Below are 18,817 nucleotides of genomic sequence, written 5' to 3' on the forward strand. Positions count from 1 at the left end.
GTATGTCCCCATTGTCTCAGGTTGTGACCAGCTAACAACTTGGAGTCAAATCGGCAGGGGACAAAGGGGTGTATTGGTATGAGGAGGTAACAGCCACTTATGAGAGCTGTCAATTCCCTGAGAGGTGATATATTTAAGCCCATGGGCTAGTCCAAGAAGTGTATTAAATCTAATTGTGTTTAAAAGGAGGGACCCAGCCCTGGGGTAGTGGGTTCAGATTCGAGAAAAGAGAACATAATGATAGCTGTGTAGTAGGCTCCACCAGTCTAACATTTGGTAAAGTTACACCCAGGTAATGTGACACTGTCCTTGCACTCTGGGGATCTGGGAAACACAAAAAGGGCTATAAAAGTACATGTTGTTATAGTCTATAATTTGTGAGAAATTGTAGACTAGGAAATTATAGGCAGGATGTTTAAGGTGAGATCATCCCCTCATTTCATTACAGTATGGAAGAAACAAATTGTTCAATGGCTGAATGCAGGAATAAAGTAGTGACTCGTCCCCATGAGAGGTAAATATATTGATTCAAGTTCAGAGTAAAATACGTCAGGCTTCCAGAAATGTTAATGGTCATTGTCAAATTGTGAAAAATTGCACAGAGAAGGACTACTGTAACTTTTAGTTTAATTAAGAAGTCTTGATTTGCATATTTGGACTTGGATCTATTAACATCGATAACATAGGCAATTGAAACTGGTGGTGATATTGTGCCAGTCACTGGACCCAAACATTCAGGGTCTGAGTCATTAATGAGAGCAAAGCAAATAAAAAAAAGCAGTAAATGTTCTTCTGGACAAACCATGTCACAATACAAGGGCTGCAAATTAGTTTATTATTTTACACATAAGTTAAATCTTGGCTATTTATTCATCTAGCACACAAATACTTGATACCTTTATGTTTACACTGAAATGTAAAGTTGATCTAGGACATTCCCTACCCCAACTATAAATCTGTCCTCACATTTTAAATTTACCTCCCCCTTCAATGCAACATGGTTTTGCCCAGGTGCAAAGTTACTCCTTTTTTATGCTTTGTTCTCCTTAATGACTCAGGCCCTCAGTGTCTACGTTTTGTTCTGAGAAATTTCTATGACACCAGTCTGATATTCTCATACGTATTTACATTATATTATAATAATTACATGACAAGTACAAAGCATAGACCTGGATACAATTTCAAAACGTGTAGCTTTATTAACATATATTGATTAGATGTTTTAAATAATTATCCTACAATTCAGAACTTTCCATGCAATAGACTGAAACGAGAGATAAGTAACATGATTTGGCCTAGTTCATAATTCAGATGCAAAATGTCTTTTGTGAATAAAATAATCTTCTAAAGTTTCAATGTCATATTTACATAATATACTAATTCATGCCCTCAAATGTTTTAACAACATTTTATTACCGTGATAGAAATGTGTGAATCAATTAACTGAACATCAAACTATTGACAATACCAAAAATCATTCTGTAAGAAACATCTTCAATTAAAACATAAGAAATTGCTGTATCTCTAAAGTAAATTCTAAACGTAACTGGCTTTAAACATGTGAAATACACTGACTTTACAACAGGAACATTAGAGTTATGTCATATCTTTCAACATTGATTAAAAGTTTGCCTGGGGACAGAAGTGTGTGCATCATTGCAGCATTGGCCCCATCAGAGGGGATGTGGTCATCTATGTAATGGGTGCGGCTAGGGAGAGAGCCATGTTCCTCCCCTGTAACACATTTGGTCGCCCCTTACCTCTGAGTAAAACTCCTCCTCTCACCTCTGTAATAACAGCCCCTCTCATGTCTGTTGTTACACCCCTCCATTTCTGTAGTAACACATTTACCTCTCTCCTCTCTGTATTAAGACATCCTCAACCTCTGTAGTAACACATTTCTTCCTCTCCCACCCCACCTGCCATGCCCCCTATCAACATATACCAATGTTGGCCAATTACAGCAGGGTGCAGGCTCAGGATATAGTGATGAACCCGCCCCAACCCACCAACGAAGAGGGCAGGAAGCGGGAGGTTGCCCTGCTCTCCCAGGAGTCCCAAAAATTCAGGAGTCTCCCGGACGTTCTGGGAGAGTAGGCAACTATGATTTATCCCCATTCTCCCCTCTGCCCTGTAGCAACACATTTTCCCATCTCATTGATGTACTGTAGGATAGTAATAAAGTATAGCACAAACAAATAAGGAGTTAAGTCACTTTTGCACTTTTAATTTTTACATATATATTTGTAACATGTGTAACAGTGTATATGTTATTTCAGATTATACTGAAAAAGCATCCATTAAAAATACTAAAATAGAATCTGTTACTGTAGTTTTTACCTTATTTAACCTTCCCTATAACCCTTTTCAGAGTTTTCTTCACATCTTTATTTTTTAAGCTGTAGATTAATGGATTGAGCATGGGGACAGCAGCTGTGTTAAATAGAGCAAACAGTTTTTTGGACTCTAAGGTGTTGCTTAGGTTTGGTGTCAGATACTGACTGAAGAGTGTTGTGTACAGCAGTGTAACGACCGAGAGGTGTGAGGAACATGTGTAGAAGGCTTTACGCCTGCCAGTACCTGAACGGATCTTCAGTATGGCGACTATTATAAAAATATAAGAAACAAAAGTGAGAACAAATTGAGTAAACATTGAAGGAAACAATCCTTCTATGAAGAACACCATTTCCACCAAGGATGTATCGTCGCAGGAAATTTTCATCACAGGGACAATGTCACAAAAGAAGTGGTTGATCTCAATGGACAAATAGCAAGAAAAGTTAAAAACAATAGCAGCAGGAGGAAGGATTTGCAAAAATCCCAGCACCCAGCAGGCAGAAGCCATTATAGCACATGTTCTAGTATTTATAACCGTGTGATAGCGCAAAGGCTTACAGATGGCCACATACCGATCATAACTCATGGCTGTCAGGATCAACAGCTCCAGACCTCCCAAGGATCCAAACATGTACATCTGTGTCATACAAGCAAGAAATGAAACTATGTTATCACCAGAAATGAAATTTGTAAGAGTCTTATGCAAAGAGACAGTAGAAGAACAGATGTCGACTATGGACAAGTTGCCCAGGAAGAAGTACATGGGAGTGTGGAGCTGAGGGTCCCGACAAGCAAGAAGAATGGTGAAGTTACCACATAGGGTGATCAGATAAATGAGAAGAACCAGAAGGAAGATGGGAAACTGCAGGTTGGGGTCATCTGATATCCCTTTAATGATGAAATAATGGACATCTGTCTGGTTTGCATGCATTCTCATTAGAAAATTCACGTATCTGAAGGAGAAACCACATACGTATTTTAAAATATTGTAATCTGTGTTCTCTTGTAACAGTAAAATATTAAATCAATTAAAATCCAGAGACACTTCACGTTGTGACAATAAATTCAGGTTCACAATAAACCAATTTGAAATGCATCAAAATCCGTTCAAGTGAAACAGAACTTTGGTTGGGACTGATGGAACTCTTGCCAGACAATAACCCCATCAGCCTGTGTATGCAGTTATCATTTTACAGGAAATACCATATACATTGTGGCCCAGTTGCTCAACAATATTGTCTTTACCTAACTCTTCCAATATGCCATTGACCCAGTCTTCGGTAGTTATGTTGAATGACCAGATTGCCGAGGCTGTGTGGCCAGCTGTAGATATAGTAAAAGAAGTTCATAAATAAAAGATATGATAACACAACTCTGTAAATATCATGTTCCTTAGATGTATCCTGTCCTGGAAATGGATTAAGAATTTAATATATGCATAGTGGACTATGTGGGAATATTTTGGTTCAGACATTGGGGATCAATATGAGTATTTAGAATTTCTTCTGATTATTGAGTATGCATATAGTGCTGTGATACAGAGTTTAAAGTACTTTGGTGATATCTATTATATCTATTGATAACTATTATAGGAGTACTGTCCCAAAAGTTTTTATTTGCTCTATAATAATACAATAATCTATAGGTGCTAAATTATTACTAAAAAATATCTGGTTATGATGAGCTGGAAATGTTATTTTGACCCATCACTGTACATCACTGATTGGGAACAATCACATTTTCTAATGATTTTAGTGCATTCCATCAAAGTAGTATTAGATCACTATTACAATGGTAACCTGGATTTACATGCCATGATAATTTGTTGTGAAGAAGTGTTAGAAGGATCTTTAGTAATGTTACAGCTGTTATGGTTGAAATTCACAGATGATAATATGCTTTCCAATATGAGTAAGGTTTTTAAAGAGATTTATTTAATTTGTGGCACTCAAACAATGAACAATTGGCGATGCTTTACAGTATAATCCCCCTATCACCTTTATTTAAATGCAATATGTGCAAATACTGGGACCTATTATTTAATTTTATTATGATCTTCAAATTAATTTCTTTATAGAGAAAAAAACTTGTGAAAATTACATATGGGTTTGCAAAACACCATCCCTGGAATTGACAACAGGACAGCTTTCCTATGGCAGAAAATTAGGAATAGTGATGCAACGTAATACTTCAACCTTTTTTAATGAAAGGATTACCTATATAAATATACATTTAAAATATCAGTGATTAATTGAACCAAAAATCAGTAAAAATGCATTTAATGTTCTTGACAAAGCTGAAAAATTCAAGAACATTTTAAGAGTGTATAGGTTAAGTTAGCAGTCATGGGACATATCTGCAAGACAAGTCCCAAATGTCTCTGTGACAATTGAAGAAGTTATTTTTTCAAAATATGTTTCCTGTTTTTTTTTCTTTAAAGTTAAAAGTATAGAAAAGATTTAGTTGCATAATTTAAAATCCAAATTTTCACACATAAACGAAACTTAATAAAACTAATCACTCACTGGACTAGAGTGCTAAGCAATGCCACCCCTCTCGCATCCTTGTGTAATGGCAAAATCTGTCAGAGGTCCTTGGCCCAGTACAATATATGCAAAGCGAACAGTGTACCCTCTTCGTTGTGTGTTATAAACTAAGTCATGGACACCACAAGGGGACTATATTTAATAGTTGTTTTTGATATTCAGGGTGTCTAGTGTGTACTTTTTTCAGTATTTTTCAGTAATGAAATTACTGAAGACAAACCAATTGAATCAATGGTGTCTGTAGTTGTTTGGTTAGTGTGTTAAGCCCCAAGGGGTGGTGACTGTAAAACCTCCAAATTGTTACTGCAAACATGGGATTATCTTTAATTATAGCAGCTCTATGGTTAGTTTGTGTTTTACTGATTACTTATATTAGATAAACATATATATATATATATATATTTATATATATATATATATATATATATATATATATATACATACAAGTTAACCCGTGCATGATACTCATGCATTCTAGTCAAATCAAGCTACTTAAGGTGTTAAAAAGGTTCTTGTCATGCATTTGGGCCATAGCCCAGGCCTCCTCAGGGGAAGAGCGTTACTTCCCGACGCAAGCGCCCTTTTTTAACGTGGTTTTGTCCACATGTCACCACCTCATCATTCTTCTCCATCACCTCATCTTTCATTTTCATCGACACATCTATCCAGATGTCTATCCAGACACAGGGATCTCTCACAGCGGTCCTGAGTATCACACTCCTCTCACTCTGTCACCCCTGACAACCACCAACCACTCCCCACTGTCACCCCCGGCAACCACCAACCACTCCCCACTGTCACCCCCGGCAACCACCAACCACTCCCAACTGTCATTTCTCCTTCAAGAAATATATATATATATATATATTTTTTAAATCTTTATAAACACTTTTAACAATTAACAAATTAAATTAACAAATTAAAAACATCTTAGTATACCAAATTTCCGCCCTTTCTGAATTTTTTTTTCCACACACACTAAGAATTTAGTAGGTCAGTGTATAACTCCGCCCAGCAGGTGGCGCTGCAGCTTGGTTTTATTTTTTCCACACACACACAGACAGACTAACACACGCCACTAGACATTTATATTATAGATACCACAAATGATTGCCCCCACTCCCCTTCTTACGGCATCAGTCTCCAGCACTGAAAAACCTAGATGACCTTCAGAGCCTCACTGCCAACCTTCACTTGATTTGTCTACAATAATGTTCATAAGATCAGTGCTAGGTATGAAGAGATTGTGAAGACCTGGAACAGGGGGTAATCCCTAATCAAGGTCACCAGACCCTAGGCTAGTTAGAGTTAGTAGAGAGTTTTTAATAAGATGTCTGTCATGCAACTATACTGCTAGTGCACTTGAGAAAATCAGTGCATTCAATTCTGGGATATAGAACCAAATGCCCTGTCTGCAACTGTACAAACACCTCTTTTAAATAATGTATATATGCTGCCTTTGTTCTATAATAAAGATATTTCAACTACATTTTTATCGACTTTGCTAGTACAAAACAGTCAACATGTAATATGTAAACGTAGAGGAAAAAGTAATCACTTACCATAGTTAGAACCTGTCTGTTATTTCACAATGTTCTTCTATCATAATGAAAAAGCAGAAATGTTTCAATAAATCAGATACTTCATGTAGATACATTATCACCTGCTAGTTACACGGAACCCTCAGGCAGATTGCAGCTCCTGATAAATTACAGCATATATATAGTTTCCTAGCTAGCAATTAATTGGCGACCTTGGTAAATAAGACATGTTTACATATGTGTACAAATATTTTCATTTTTCTCTGTTAATTGTCCACATGGGCAATTATTATATCAGGTTATGTAAGCTCTAGGGAGATTACAGTTGCAAACAGACATTGCCCAACAAACCACCTTGAAAGTAAGATGAAAACTGAGGCCATAGGATAAAGTGAATGTGTTTTGTTGAAAAAATAATATTGTTATCACAGTGTCAGTCCAAGAAAATGGGAGATTGCAGGAATCTTTGACCTGCCAACTCTTTTTGTTGAAGGGAACAAGGGATTGCCAATTAGCAACAGGTAATGGGTGGTAGCGTCCTCAGAAAGAACATGCTGGCATGAAAAATTATGTGAAACATAACATTTTTTTATATGTCACAGAGTTGTAAGCACACGGTCATGTGATCAGCAGAACCAACTGTCAAGATCCCTCGTGCTTAGCAGTCAGATTTTCTGGAAGAATGAAGATGGCAATCGACCCAGAACTGAAAGGAAATGTAGTCAAGAGGACGTGAAAATTTAATTTCTATGAACATTAAATGAGACAAAGTACTGCCACATTGAAAGGTGGTAACATTCTAGCAAAGTTAAGAGGACTTTCTGCAACAAGTGCTAACAATATAAGATAGAACACTGTAATGGTTTGTTAACTTATGACCCCAAACTGATAACTGCACACAAGTTCAAAGGGGCACCTGTCAAGGGGAGTAATGAAATTATGGCAACTGGATAGAGTCAACATATTATGTCAGGAGCTTCTACCTGAGGGTACCACTTCCAGCCAAGTACAGTAGATAGAATCACACTTGCTTGATATCCTTCTGTGAGGTCCGCATTTCTCTTTACTGATGAATTGGAAAACCTGATCTCAAGAGCAGACAACAGGCTAACTCTATGGTGAGGCCTGGAGTGCCACTGTTGCTAGGTAGCAATCCCTCATACTCTAGAACAAATATAGTTTGCAGATCATAGATTCATGACAATAGCTAGTGGGTAGAATAATCAGTGCCTCGTGAGTGCTCTGGGGAATTGCAATCTGTGTTGGTTTGGCCTCAAGTAGTGTCTATTGAACGTACAATTACAAGTTCCAATAGGAACCCCATAGGCCCCTCGCATGTAGTAAACTTTTAAATTGGTAGGTCTAAATCCCTAAATTCAACATGTAATGAGTACTTGGGAAAGCTCATGCCTGTATGTTGCTATGAACTGCAAATAAGTGGCTAAACACTATACACAAGCACGGTTTGACAGGATCTGTAATAAGGTCAAATTCAATAATTAGCTGATTCACCTTATGGGCCTGAGTGATTATGGAAAGTAAGGCAAAAAAAGGAGTAAATATTCCCCGGGGCAAACCATGTTACAATACAAGGGGTGAAAATGAGTTAATTATTTTGCACATAAAGAGAATACTGGCTGCCTTGTCATGTAGCACACAAATACTTGATAGCTTTATGCTTACACTGAAATTTAAATCTGTCCCCACATTTTAAATTTATCTCCCCCTACAATTCAACATGGTTTTGCCCAGTTGCAGAGTAACTCCTTTTCATTCTGTGCTCTCCTGAATGACTCAGACCCTATATGTTTTTGTTCTATATTTGAGAATATTCCAATAGTTCACAGAAGTCTGAACGATGAATTGTATACTACTGTAAATGTCATGTACAGCGCTGCAGAACTTTTGTGATGGCTTATAAATAAAAGATAAAAATAATAATAATAATAATCCATGTGTCCACAATATGTATAAGGACCATTCAGCACATCTGGGGGACAGTGCTAAGGCCAATAAAGGGGCAAGATTGATAAAGATTCGGTTTCTACCAAGAACTGCATTCATGAATAATACAGAGGTAATTGGATCAATTACATTGCCTGAGGGAATCTTCTAATAAATTCTTGGTAGGGGAAGGTAATGGCTCCTTTGCTAGCAGCCCAGCATCACCATGATCCACATGGACTGGGGCAGCTGGTATAAGAGATTGACTGTCCCTTGGAAGCATTCTGATGGGAAGCCCAGGGGGATCTTTGGACCTCTGAGAGGATATACCAAATATATATATATATATATATATATATATAAAATTATATAGTGGCAATGGGAGTGGTTTTCCACAGGTCTCTCAGAGTGGAATTAGCTATGGAGCTAACAGTCTGCAGGTAAAAGGCTGCAAACCAAGCTATATACAGGTGTAGCACTGGGCTTAGGTTCAGTTATGTACAGGTCGGAGACATGTGATAAAGTAGATGTAAAATGTAATTTACTTACATGCTTTAACGTGTTTGTTTCCACAGCTAGCTGCAGAGCTGATAGGGGTGGCTGTACTGAATAGGCATTACAGAGGGTCGCCTGTCAGTCATCCAAGCCTGTGGGAGGAGACCTTGTGTATTTAACCTTAAGCTGTGCTCTTGTTAGATGTGACTGATGCTGAACTAATTGGCCAGTCAGTAGTGAGCTGGGCTATGTCTAGTTAGTGTTTAGGGTCACCAGGAGGTGCAAGCAAAAGGGGTTGCTTGCTGGTGTCATCCTGACAGAAGAAGTGCCATTTATTGTGATGAAAACAAAAAATATATTTGATTTAAAACAAGAATTTTTCGTGTTGCTGATGTCTACTGGGTGTTCTTGCAACAGAAGGTGACAAAAGTGCCACGAGAAGGGTGCGTTTTGTTATATATATATATATATATATATATATATATATATATATATATATATATATATATATATATACATATACAGAGAGAGAGAGAGAGAGAGAGAAAATTACAGAGGGAAAATTATACTTAAAGACCTGGGGGTATATTTGTGGAGATATTGCCTATAGCAACCAGATTCTACCTGTCATTTTGTAGAATACACTAAATAAATGAAACCTAGAATCTGACTGGTTGCTACAGGCAACAAATCCACTTTTTCAAACAGCGGTTTAGTAAATATACCCTCTGGTGTTTTCCAGCTGCCACAAGTGGGTAGATGTATGAAGCCCCTTGAGGGCAAATTCGGCACGCCTCCTACGTTCTTTGTCAATTCGAACAAGCTTCACTTTTCTTTGGAACATTTTGCTTATTGGACCCTGCGGTGGTGACTCATTAATATATCTTGATTTTTTTTGCCCTGAACAGAGCTGAGGTAAAATGATATTTCTTGTTGTAACTGAGTCAGAGGAAAAGTGAGAATTCCAGTGGTTCCTGCTGGCATCTATCTGTTTTTTTTAATAGGGGAGCCTCTTCTGAGTAATGTGGTAATGTGTTATTTAAGCTTTAAATTGTTTCATAGAAGTGAGTAGAGGAGATAAAATGCTATTAACAGTAGAAGATACTGACATAGCACCATCCATCTTCCCCACTGACAGAAAATCTGACAGACTAAGCAGCAGTGATCTTGGCAGGTAGTTTTGCTGGTCACATGACCCTGTGCTTATGTTTCACATGATTTTTTCATGACAGTGAGGCTGAGTCTTTGGGAGGCTGTGACCACCCACTAGATCAGGGGTTGGCAACCTTTTTCTATCGGAATGCCGGCTAAAATCTAGTCAAGCCCATGTGTGCCAGTTGTGTTTGTGTGTGTGTGTATATATATATATATATATATATATACACACACATACACATACACATACATACATACATACAGAACTGGCTAGAGAAATTCATGGCCCCAGTACAGCAACTCCATGGGTCCTCCCTTATAGTTAAGCATGGTTAAAAAAAATGTTGTGCACAACATTATTTTTCCATGCAAGTGGTCGTACAATTGGGGATGTGGCAGTGCATCATTGGGGGCATATCTAGCAGGTGAAAAGCACCAGGCCACCCTCTTACAGAAAAATGCATTACTCACACATGCCCCTTTGCTCAGCAGCTTTGCTCACATATGTCCCCTCTGCCCACATGCTTTAATCACACTTGCCCCCCCTCTGCCCAGCACCTTTATTGACACATGCCCCTCTCCATCATCTTTCGTCACAAATGCCCCCTCTCCAGCACACCTTCTTACCTTATTCTCCACTGCACAACATGGGAAGATATCCAGCAGCCCGCCGAGTACCATGTGATCACTGCAGTCATATGACCTGGCGTCTGAAGGTACCTGAGCTGAAGGGGATTTAGCCACTACGATCCCCCTGCACTCAATAAAAAAATAAAATTAAAAAAGTACTTTTAAAATATTTTTTTATTTTCAAAATTAGGTCTCCAGTTGGACTCAGGCCACCAAGCAGGCCCAGGCAAATTTTAGCCGCCCCCTCCCCTCTCGGCGGCTATATATATATATATATATATATATATATAATTTCTCATTTTATGAGGCTAATATCATATTAACAGTAAGGGACCAGCAAAAAAAAATGTTATGCCGCACAGTAGTGCCCCAGTTCACATCATACCTCATAATTGTGCCCCCAATTCATCTTATGCCACATAGTTGTGCCCCCAACTCATACTTTGCCACAGTTACCCGCAAAAACACATAGCATGCCACAGTTGCCCACAGAAACACATAGTATGCCACAGTTACCCACAGAAACACATAGTATGCCACAGTTACCCACAGAAACACATAGTATGCCACAGTTGCCCCCAGAAACACATTTTATGCCACAGTTGCCCCAATACATTTTATGCCACAGTAATGTCCCCAATATCTTTTATGCCACAGTAATGCCCCCAATGACTCTTATGGCCTCAGAATTGAATAACATTTTTTTTTAGGACACTAATAAATGAATAAAAAATTATAGCATTTTATACTTACCTCTTCCAGGCGTGAAACGGTCCGCAAAGGTGCTTGGGAGGAACTGCGGAGCGGACACTGAACTGCTGCACTTCAGCAGTTCAGCTCTTCTCTGGCTGTCATTTAGAACAGTCGGACGGTGTGCCAGGACTTAGGGGGCTGCGTGCCACCCCCCGGGTTGTCGACCCCTGCACTAGATATTGCTAGTCCTCCCGAAAAACAAAGGATTTAGTGATCAACTGTATCCACACCAATAAACAATTAAAGCACAGAGGTTAAATAAATTTTTTAGTCATTAAGTTATAATCAAATCACAAGCCAGAAAATTAGTGATTGTTTGCAATCACACATTACAATTTTGATCTGACATAGCAGAAATACATTTTTGGGACATGTAGGATAACTGTAGGGTAGTTACACCTTTGTTGTATGATAATTAAACACTGGGGTGGAACTAGTAAACTTTGGGCCCCTGTGCCAGAAAGCGGGACAAAGGGGAGGAAGGAACCGGGGCCCACAGCTCGCTAGTTCCTATTATTACTATTATTATTATTATTATTATTATTATTATTATTATTATCATTTATTTGTTGGGTGCCACAAGGTTTCCGCAGGGCCTTACATAGTACAAACAGTAGACCATACAGGGTGAAACATTACAAAACAATAAACACAAAGTACCAATGCTTCAGAAACTCCGGGCAGACATATGGAGTAAATACGGAGCTTTTAGTATTATATATATCTGATTTTCAGGTGATTATTATCATTTATTTGTTGGGCGCCACAAGGTTTCCGCAGCGCCTTACATAGTACAAACAGTAGACCATACAGGGTGAAACATTACAGAACAATAAACACAAAGTACCAATGCTTCAGAAACTCCGGGCAAACATAAGGAGTGAGGGCGGAGCAGAAGAGTAGGTATGGAGACAGGAGGGGAGAGGGGCCCTGCTCATGCGAGCTTACATCCTAAGGGGAGGTGGACAAAAAAGGCACGAAAGGGAGGCAGTTATGCGAGGGAGAAAAAGGGACCAGGGGGGAGAACTGCAGAGAAGATGAGTGCTTAAGTGGATGGTTGGAAGGCTTTCAGGAACAGGTGAGTTTTGAGTGCCCGTTTGACGGAGCATAGATTGGGTGTGAGACGGATGGAGCAAGGAAGGTCATTCCAGTGCAGGGGGGCAGCTCGGGAGAAGTCTTGGATTCTGGAGTGGGAATACCCTACCCTCTACATCTGCCATGCAGCGGGCCCCATTATCTCCACCACACCTCCTGCACTAATGGTAGTTCCGCCACTGACTAAATTATCAATGTCTATACACTTTTACACCTTTTCTATTTGAGAAATAAAGAGAAAGACAGAAAAAAAAGATTTAAAAACACTAGCAAAAAAAACCACCTCACATCCATTTACCTGACAATAATAATAACAAGACCTAGGGGGAAGCAATGGGGCGGGGTCAGACATTAGGAATAGGGAAAGGGAAATCACATCAACACCCCTACATTTAAAGATAATTATGGCAATTGAGGATTCTGAAAATATTAATGATCCATCATCCTTTACTCTATGTGTCGCAACAAGAACCATTCAGTACCCCTGAATACCCTCATATAGTCGAACTATCCAAAACTTCCACGTACCTACCCCATTTAACATGGAAGGTCTTAACACCTTTCTCCAAGTGAGGGTACGCTGAATGTCTATCAAAATATAAAAGATCCAGCAACTCTATTTTGATTTCAGAAATAGCTGGTAAAACAGGTGGATACCCATTTGCCCAAAATGTTTTTTACTTGCCAAAGTAGCAATAACCGTAAAAAGGGGGTACACCTGAAGAGCTGCTAGGTCTTCCTTCCAACAATCAAATTATGCAAAAAGTAATGCTTCACAATGTGGTCTTAGATGTAAATGAATAGTAAAATTAAGGATAGATACTAACTTGTTCCAAAACGTATCTATTTTTAAGCATGTCCATAAAGTATGTATTTATGTTGCTTCTCGTATATTACATTTAGTGCAAAGTCCTGAAAATGTAATCCATTTTTTATTGTTTTCAATTGGATTTCCTGTAATCTTGCCGTACTCAATGCCTTCATTATATGCTCAATAGGAGCTAATACTTTAGATGGATGTCGAAGATCTGGAAGATCTATCCTCCAAGCCATACTATAGACCACAAAACTCAATATCTGTCCTTATCAGATCTGGATATAAAACACACATTTTAAATTTATTAATACGTGAATAAACCAATAGATATTCAATAATAGAAGTAGGGGGGTAGATTGACTACGGTAAAGCACGCAACTTACTAGTGACATAATGCCTAACTTGTAAAAAAGCTAAATATGAGTGCAAAAGTTTCCTGCAAGTGTTGAAACATAGAATTCAGACCCCCTGGATCAAAAATATATTTGATGGCAAGAATACCTTTCTCTTTCCAAATTACATACATTGAATGAGATAATGTAGGTTTAAATTCCGGGTTACCCCATATTGAAAGGTATTTGGTATGTCTAGGGTTTCCGTTAACTTTTTTTTATTAATGGCCAGCCAGGCAACATAAGGACATGGTAGCAAATTAGATTTTATGCATAAATAACTTTCATGGTGTGAATTTCATAGCCAATCAATGGGAAATCCAGCACTTCTATGTCTGGTGGTAAAAAAACAAAACTGTACTCTATATTAAAAACTTTTATTGAGCATTGAGACCTCAGCAAATGTGATGTGATGTGTTTCCACGATATGGTGTGTTATTGCCATGACAGCGTGATGCGCTGGATATCATGTAAGTACCATTGGGTATGTACTAGAGCATGTTTCTTTTCACAGAACTTGGCCTCGGGTGCTCTCTGTGGATTTCCCATAATCAGTTTTGTATTACCTAGATTTCTGCCATATTCATTTTGAACTGCATCACAATATATCATGTTTTGATTAGTAAAATGTTAAACACTGAACACAGTAATAATAAAAGTATAGAAAGTATAAAAGACTGTTGTAAAAAGGGAAAGATTTTTTTAAAAGCATGAAAAAAAAGAGGAGAAAAAGAGCAAAAAACAAATAAACCCTTTTAGAATAGACACATTTACAGCGTTACTGATAATTGGGCCTGACTACATTCGCATTGACCCCAGCACCAACTTTGATATTGCAGAGATGGATGTATTGTCCTATGTCGATCTTGTTTTGCCATTTCTGCATGCACTGCCCTGGTTCACTCCTCTGTTGGTGTCACAGGTGGTCACCTGAAGGTCTTCTCAGAACCTGAGTTGCTTTTGTCTCTCCCACCTGTTCATGTGTCTCATCATTCTTCAACAGACTGAGATTCACCTTGAGTGAAAGTCAATTTTGCCTTCATTAAAAAATATTTCTCTAACTTTCCTTCATTTCTTTATGGATTCTGTGGTCACTGGCTGACTGTCAGGAATGCATAACAGGTCTGATGATATTTTTATGATGGTAGCATACTGATTGCAATTTAGCACATACCACAGATTTGTTTTTCATTTGGCATTGTGGTGTGATGCACATTATTAAATTATAATGTTGTATTTTATGTTACATAATCCCTTAATTTATTGAAATTTATCTGTCACCATTTCCTTGTAGTACCAGCTTCAGTTACTTCCCCATAATCTTTTATACTAGCTAGTGGCTTCTTGCCACATTTGATCATTTCTTGCATTACATTTCGATTAATAATAATTCCTAATGGTTTTAGTTGGATCTTCAAAATAGACTTCCACAACTATGAGTGTGAAAGTTAACTAAGCATCAATTTAAGAATTTAATATTACTATTGAATAGGACCCATAGTAACTTGGTTCTATAATCATTGATGTGAACTGCATAGATAATTTGTTCTGGTGGTGGTTTGATTATGTATTTTGCCTAAATTACTAACTAACTAAAGACATAAAGCCCTTAGTCCAAAACATGCAGGGGTAGAGTTACTAAAGCGTTTTAAATAGTAAAAGTGAACGTGTTGCCCATAGCAACCAATAAGATTATATCTATCATTCTCTAGAATGTACTATATAAATGATAGATAGAATCTGATAGGTTGTTATGGACTACACCTCCACTTTTCCTGTTTAGAACTTTTAGAAAATCTACCCCACAGTCTTTGTTCTTTCCTCTAAATACTCTCTCTGCTGCTGCGAGACTTATCTTACTTTTATGCCGCTCTTCCTCTGCCTTCCCTCTCTGCCTTGCCTTATCCTAGCTCTCCTTCCCCTACAGAATCCTGTTCAAACTTCTCACCCTCACCTATAAGGTCCTCTCACACTCTACTACTCCTTATATCACTAATCTTCTCTCCATTCCCACTCCCACACGTTCCCTGCGGTCAGGCAATGACCGTCGCCTCTCCTCCACACTGATCACCTTATCCCAAAGCAGAATTCAAGATTTTTCCCAGGCTTTCCCCCTCCACTGGAACAACCCCCATCGCTCCATTTATCTGCGCACCTTCACCTGGGCACTTAAAACTCCTCTATTTCTCAAAGCCTACCAGCCATCCACCTAACCTTCTCCTTGCTTGCTCTCCTCACCTCCCTCATTCCTGTTTGCACTCCTCCTTTGCTTGATCCCCTCCCTTGACTCCTCTTGTGCCTGCTGTCTGTTTCCTCTCGGTTTAGTATGTAAGCTCTTATGAGCAAGGCCCTCTTCCCTCCAGTCTTTATACCATTTCTTCTCCTCCAACTTCACTGTACTAGCTATGCTTGGAGCTATTGGACTCTTGATATTACTCATCTTTGTTCTGTACGGTTTTACCCTGTATGGTTCTGTTTGTATTCTGTATGGTGCTGCTTAAATCTTGCAGTGCCTTATAAATAAATGATAATAATAATAATGATACCAATGATGACTGGATATTCCTGATACATTGACTGTAGAAAGCAATAAGCTGGAAAAAAAAATCTCAAAATGTGAAGCTTTATTAATCCAGGTAGATTTGTTGTTTTAACAGATTGTGGAAATTTAAACAAATAGAACTTTGCATCTAAAAGGCTGAGCAGTTTATTGAAATTAGAGAGGATCAATATATTAATAAATCATATTATTGAGGATGGTTCCTAATTCAGAAATATAGTTTAAAAATGTATTTTGTAAACAAAATTTACAGACGTGTGTATTACAGGTAGTTAATCATGCAAATGAAGCTCTTGCAGATATGCAGGAACAAACATATACACCTGTTAAGAGGTTTAAGTTTTGCACCTGCTTAAGGCAGGTGTAAATACGCTCTACTGATGATGATTTATTGTAAACCAGGCACATATGCTTCCAGTGCAGCTGAGGATGTGTCTTGACATGCTGACTTTTCTGCTGTTTTCCGTGCTCTTTGTTTAAGAGTACGAGTAACACACATTTTGCGTCCAACTGTGCATCAGGCCCAAAGTGTCCACTTGTAACTGTTTGCGTCTGTACATGAAAAACATAACAACGAAAAAATGGAATACAGCATTATTTTAATGTAATTTAACCATTCTTACGCTCCTTTTCAGAGAATTTTTTACATCTTTATTTTTTAAGCTGTAGATTATTGGATTGAGCATGGGGACAGCAGCTGTATTAAATAAAGCAAAAAGTTTTCTGGACTCCAAGGAGCTGCTTAGGTTTGGTTTTAGATATTGACTGGAAATGGTTGTGTACAACAGTGTGACAACCATGAGGTGTGAGGAACATGTGTAGAAGGCTTTACGCCTGCCAGTACCAGAACGGATCTTCAGTATGGCGACTATTATAAAAATGTAAGGAACAAGAGTGAGAACAAATGGAGTAAGAATCATAGGAAACAATCCTTCTATGAAGAATAACATTTGCACCAGAGAAGTATCGTTGCAGGAAATTTTCATCAATGGGAAAATGTCACAAAAGAAGTGGTTGATTTCAATAGAAGTATAGCAAGAAAAGTTATATACAATACCAATAGGAGGAAGGTCTTGTGAAAACCCCAGCACCCAGCAGGCAGATGCCATTATAGCACATGTTCTAGTATTCATAACCATGTGATAGAACAAAGGCTTACAGATGGCCACATAACGATCATAACTCATGGCTGTCAGGATGAACAGCTCAAGACCTGCTAATGATCCAAACATGTACATCTGTGTCATGCAAGCAAAAAATGAAACCATGTTATCACCGGTAAGGTAATTTGTAAGAATCTTATGCAAAGAGACTGTAGAACAACAGATGTCAACTATGGACAAGTTGCCCAGGAAGAAGTACATGGGAGTGTGGAGCTGAGGGTCCTGGCAAGCAAGAAGAATGGTGATGTTACCACATAGGGTGATCAGATAGATGAGAAGAACCAGAAGGAAGATGGGAAACTGCAGGTTGGGGTCATCTGATATTCCTTTAATGATGAAATATTGGACATCTGTCTGGTTTCTGTGCATTATATGATCAGATTCTGATACCTGAAAAAGAGATCACATACTCAAGTGTTATGAAAATATAATTTCTGGTTTTTTTTATTGTATTACTTATAACTAATTGATTCAAATTCAGAGCCAAGTCAGTCTGGAGGAAGAAGTGTAGTATATTGAGGGAGATCCAAAGATGTATGTTAGAATGAAATAAAGACTGGTACTTACAGTCAGGGCTGCTATCAGGGGGGTATGCAGGGTATATAGTAAGGGGCCTGCTGCCCACCAATATTCCCAGACTCCCTCTATCAGAGGGGCCCCTGCTGGTTGGATCACCTTTTGATCCGCTCTATCAGAATGATTGTGTTTACATCAGACACATTTGACTATTAGCAGCAACCTGTGCTGACTCTGGCAGTGCAGAGTGTAGGGAATGAAGGGTGCTGCGCCAAGTGACATGAGAAGCTTGAGTGAGGGAACCCATCTGAGGCCCATCTGACCGCAGCTTACAGGGAGAGGACATTGATATCACACTCATCTTCTGCTATTGATGATGGAGTGCTGCAGTCAAGCTCATTGACAGTGCAGATGACTTGATAAGTTTATGTGTGCATGTGGAGTTTCAGGGGATGGCATGAGGACTAATAGGCATGGAAAGGACATATAGGGAGGTATGATGGGCATAGAAGAAGCATGTGGTTAAGTCTGAGAACATTTATTGGGCATATTTGGATGTATGCAGGGCATGGACAGGGTATGTAGCAAGGTCTGATGGCCATTTACAAGATACATAGTGAAATCTGATGACATGTAGCGAGGTCTGATGGCATATGGGGAGGGTCGTGTAATGGTCAGATTATGAGGTTGTGGGGAGTTTGGGGAGATTTAATGAGAATGTAAGGGAATTTGGAGCACATGTTGGGTCTAAGAGCTTGCGGGAGTCTGAGTGCCTGTGCGGCTATTTTGGATCATTTTGACTATGCCACTTCACTAGGGTATAGATATGGGGTCCATGGAAACCCCTGCATTTGCCATCCAGGGCTGGCTACA

The 18,817-nt window shown here is 38.7% G+C and overlaps 2 protein-coding genes across 2 annotated transcripts; both read right to left on the minus strand.

Moving 5' to 3' along the window:
- Positions 1 to 2,341: 2,341 nt before the first annotated feature.
- On the minus strand, positions 2,342 to 3,268 carry LOC142101494 (olfactory receptor 5B12-like). The gene has a single exon (XM_075185949.1). The coding sequence runs from the start codon at positions 3,266 to 3,268 to the stop codon at positions 2,342 to 2,344; it is 927 nt and encodes a 308-aa protein (XP_075042050.1).
- A 13,596-nt stretch (positions 3,269 to 16,864) lies between these two features.
- On the minus strand, positions 16,865 to 17,797 carry LOC142101496 (olfactory receptor 8A1-like). The gene has a single exon (XM_075185951.1). It carries the CDS (start codon positions 17,795 to 17,797, stop codon positions 16,865 to 16,867), a length of 933 nt encoding a protein of 310 aa, XP_075042052.1.
- Positions 17,798 to 18,817: the final 1,020 nt, after the last annotated feature.

The sequence above is a fragment of the Mixophyes fleayi genome, chromosome 9, assembly GCF_038048845.1.
Source record: "Mixophyes fleayi isolate aMixFle1 chromosome 9, aMixFle1.hap1, whole genome shotgun sequence".
NCBI classification, from domain to species: Eukaryota; Metazoa; Chordata; class Amphibia; order Anura; family Limnodynastidae; genus Mixophyes; species Mixophyes fleayi.

Coding starts and splice junctions, on each gene's coding strand:
- LOC142101496 (XM_075185951.1), bottom strand. CDS start 17,797: ATGCACAGAAACCAGACAGATGTCCAATATTTCATCATTAAAGGAATA.
- LOC142101494 (XM_075185949.1), bottom strand. CDS start 3,268: ATGCATGCAAACCAGACAGATGTCCATTATTTCATCATTAAAGGGATA.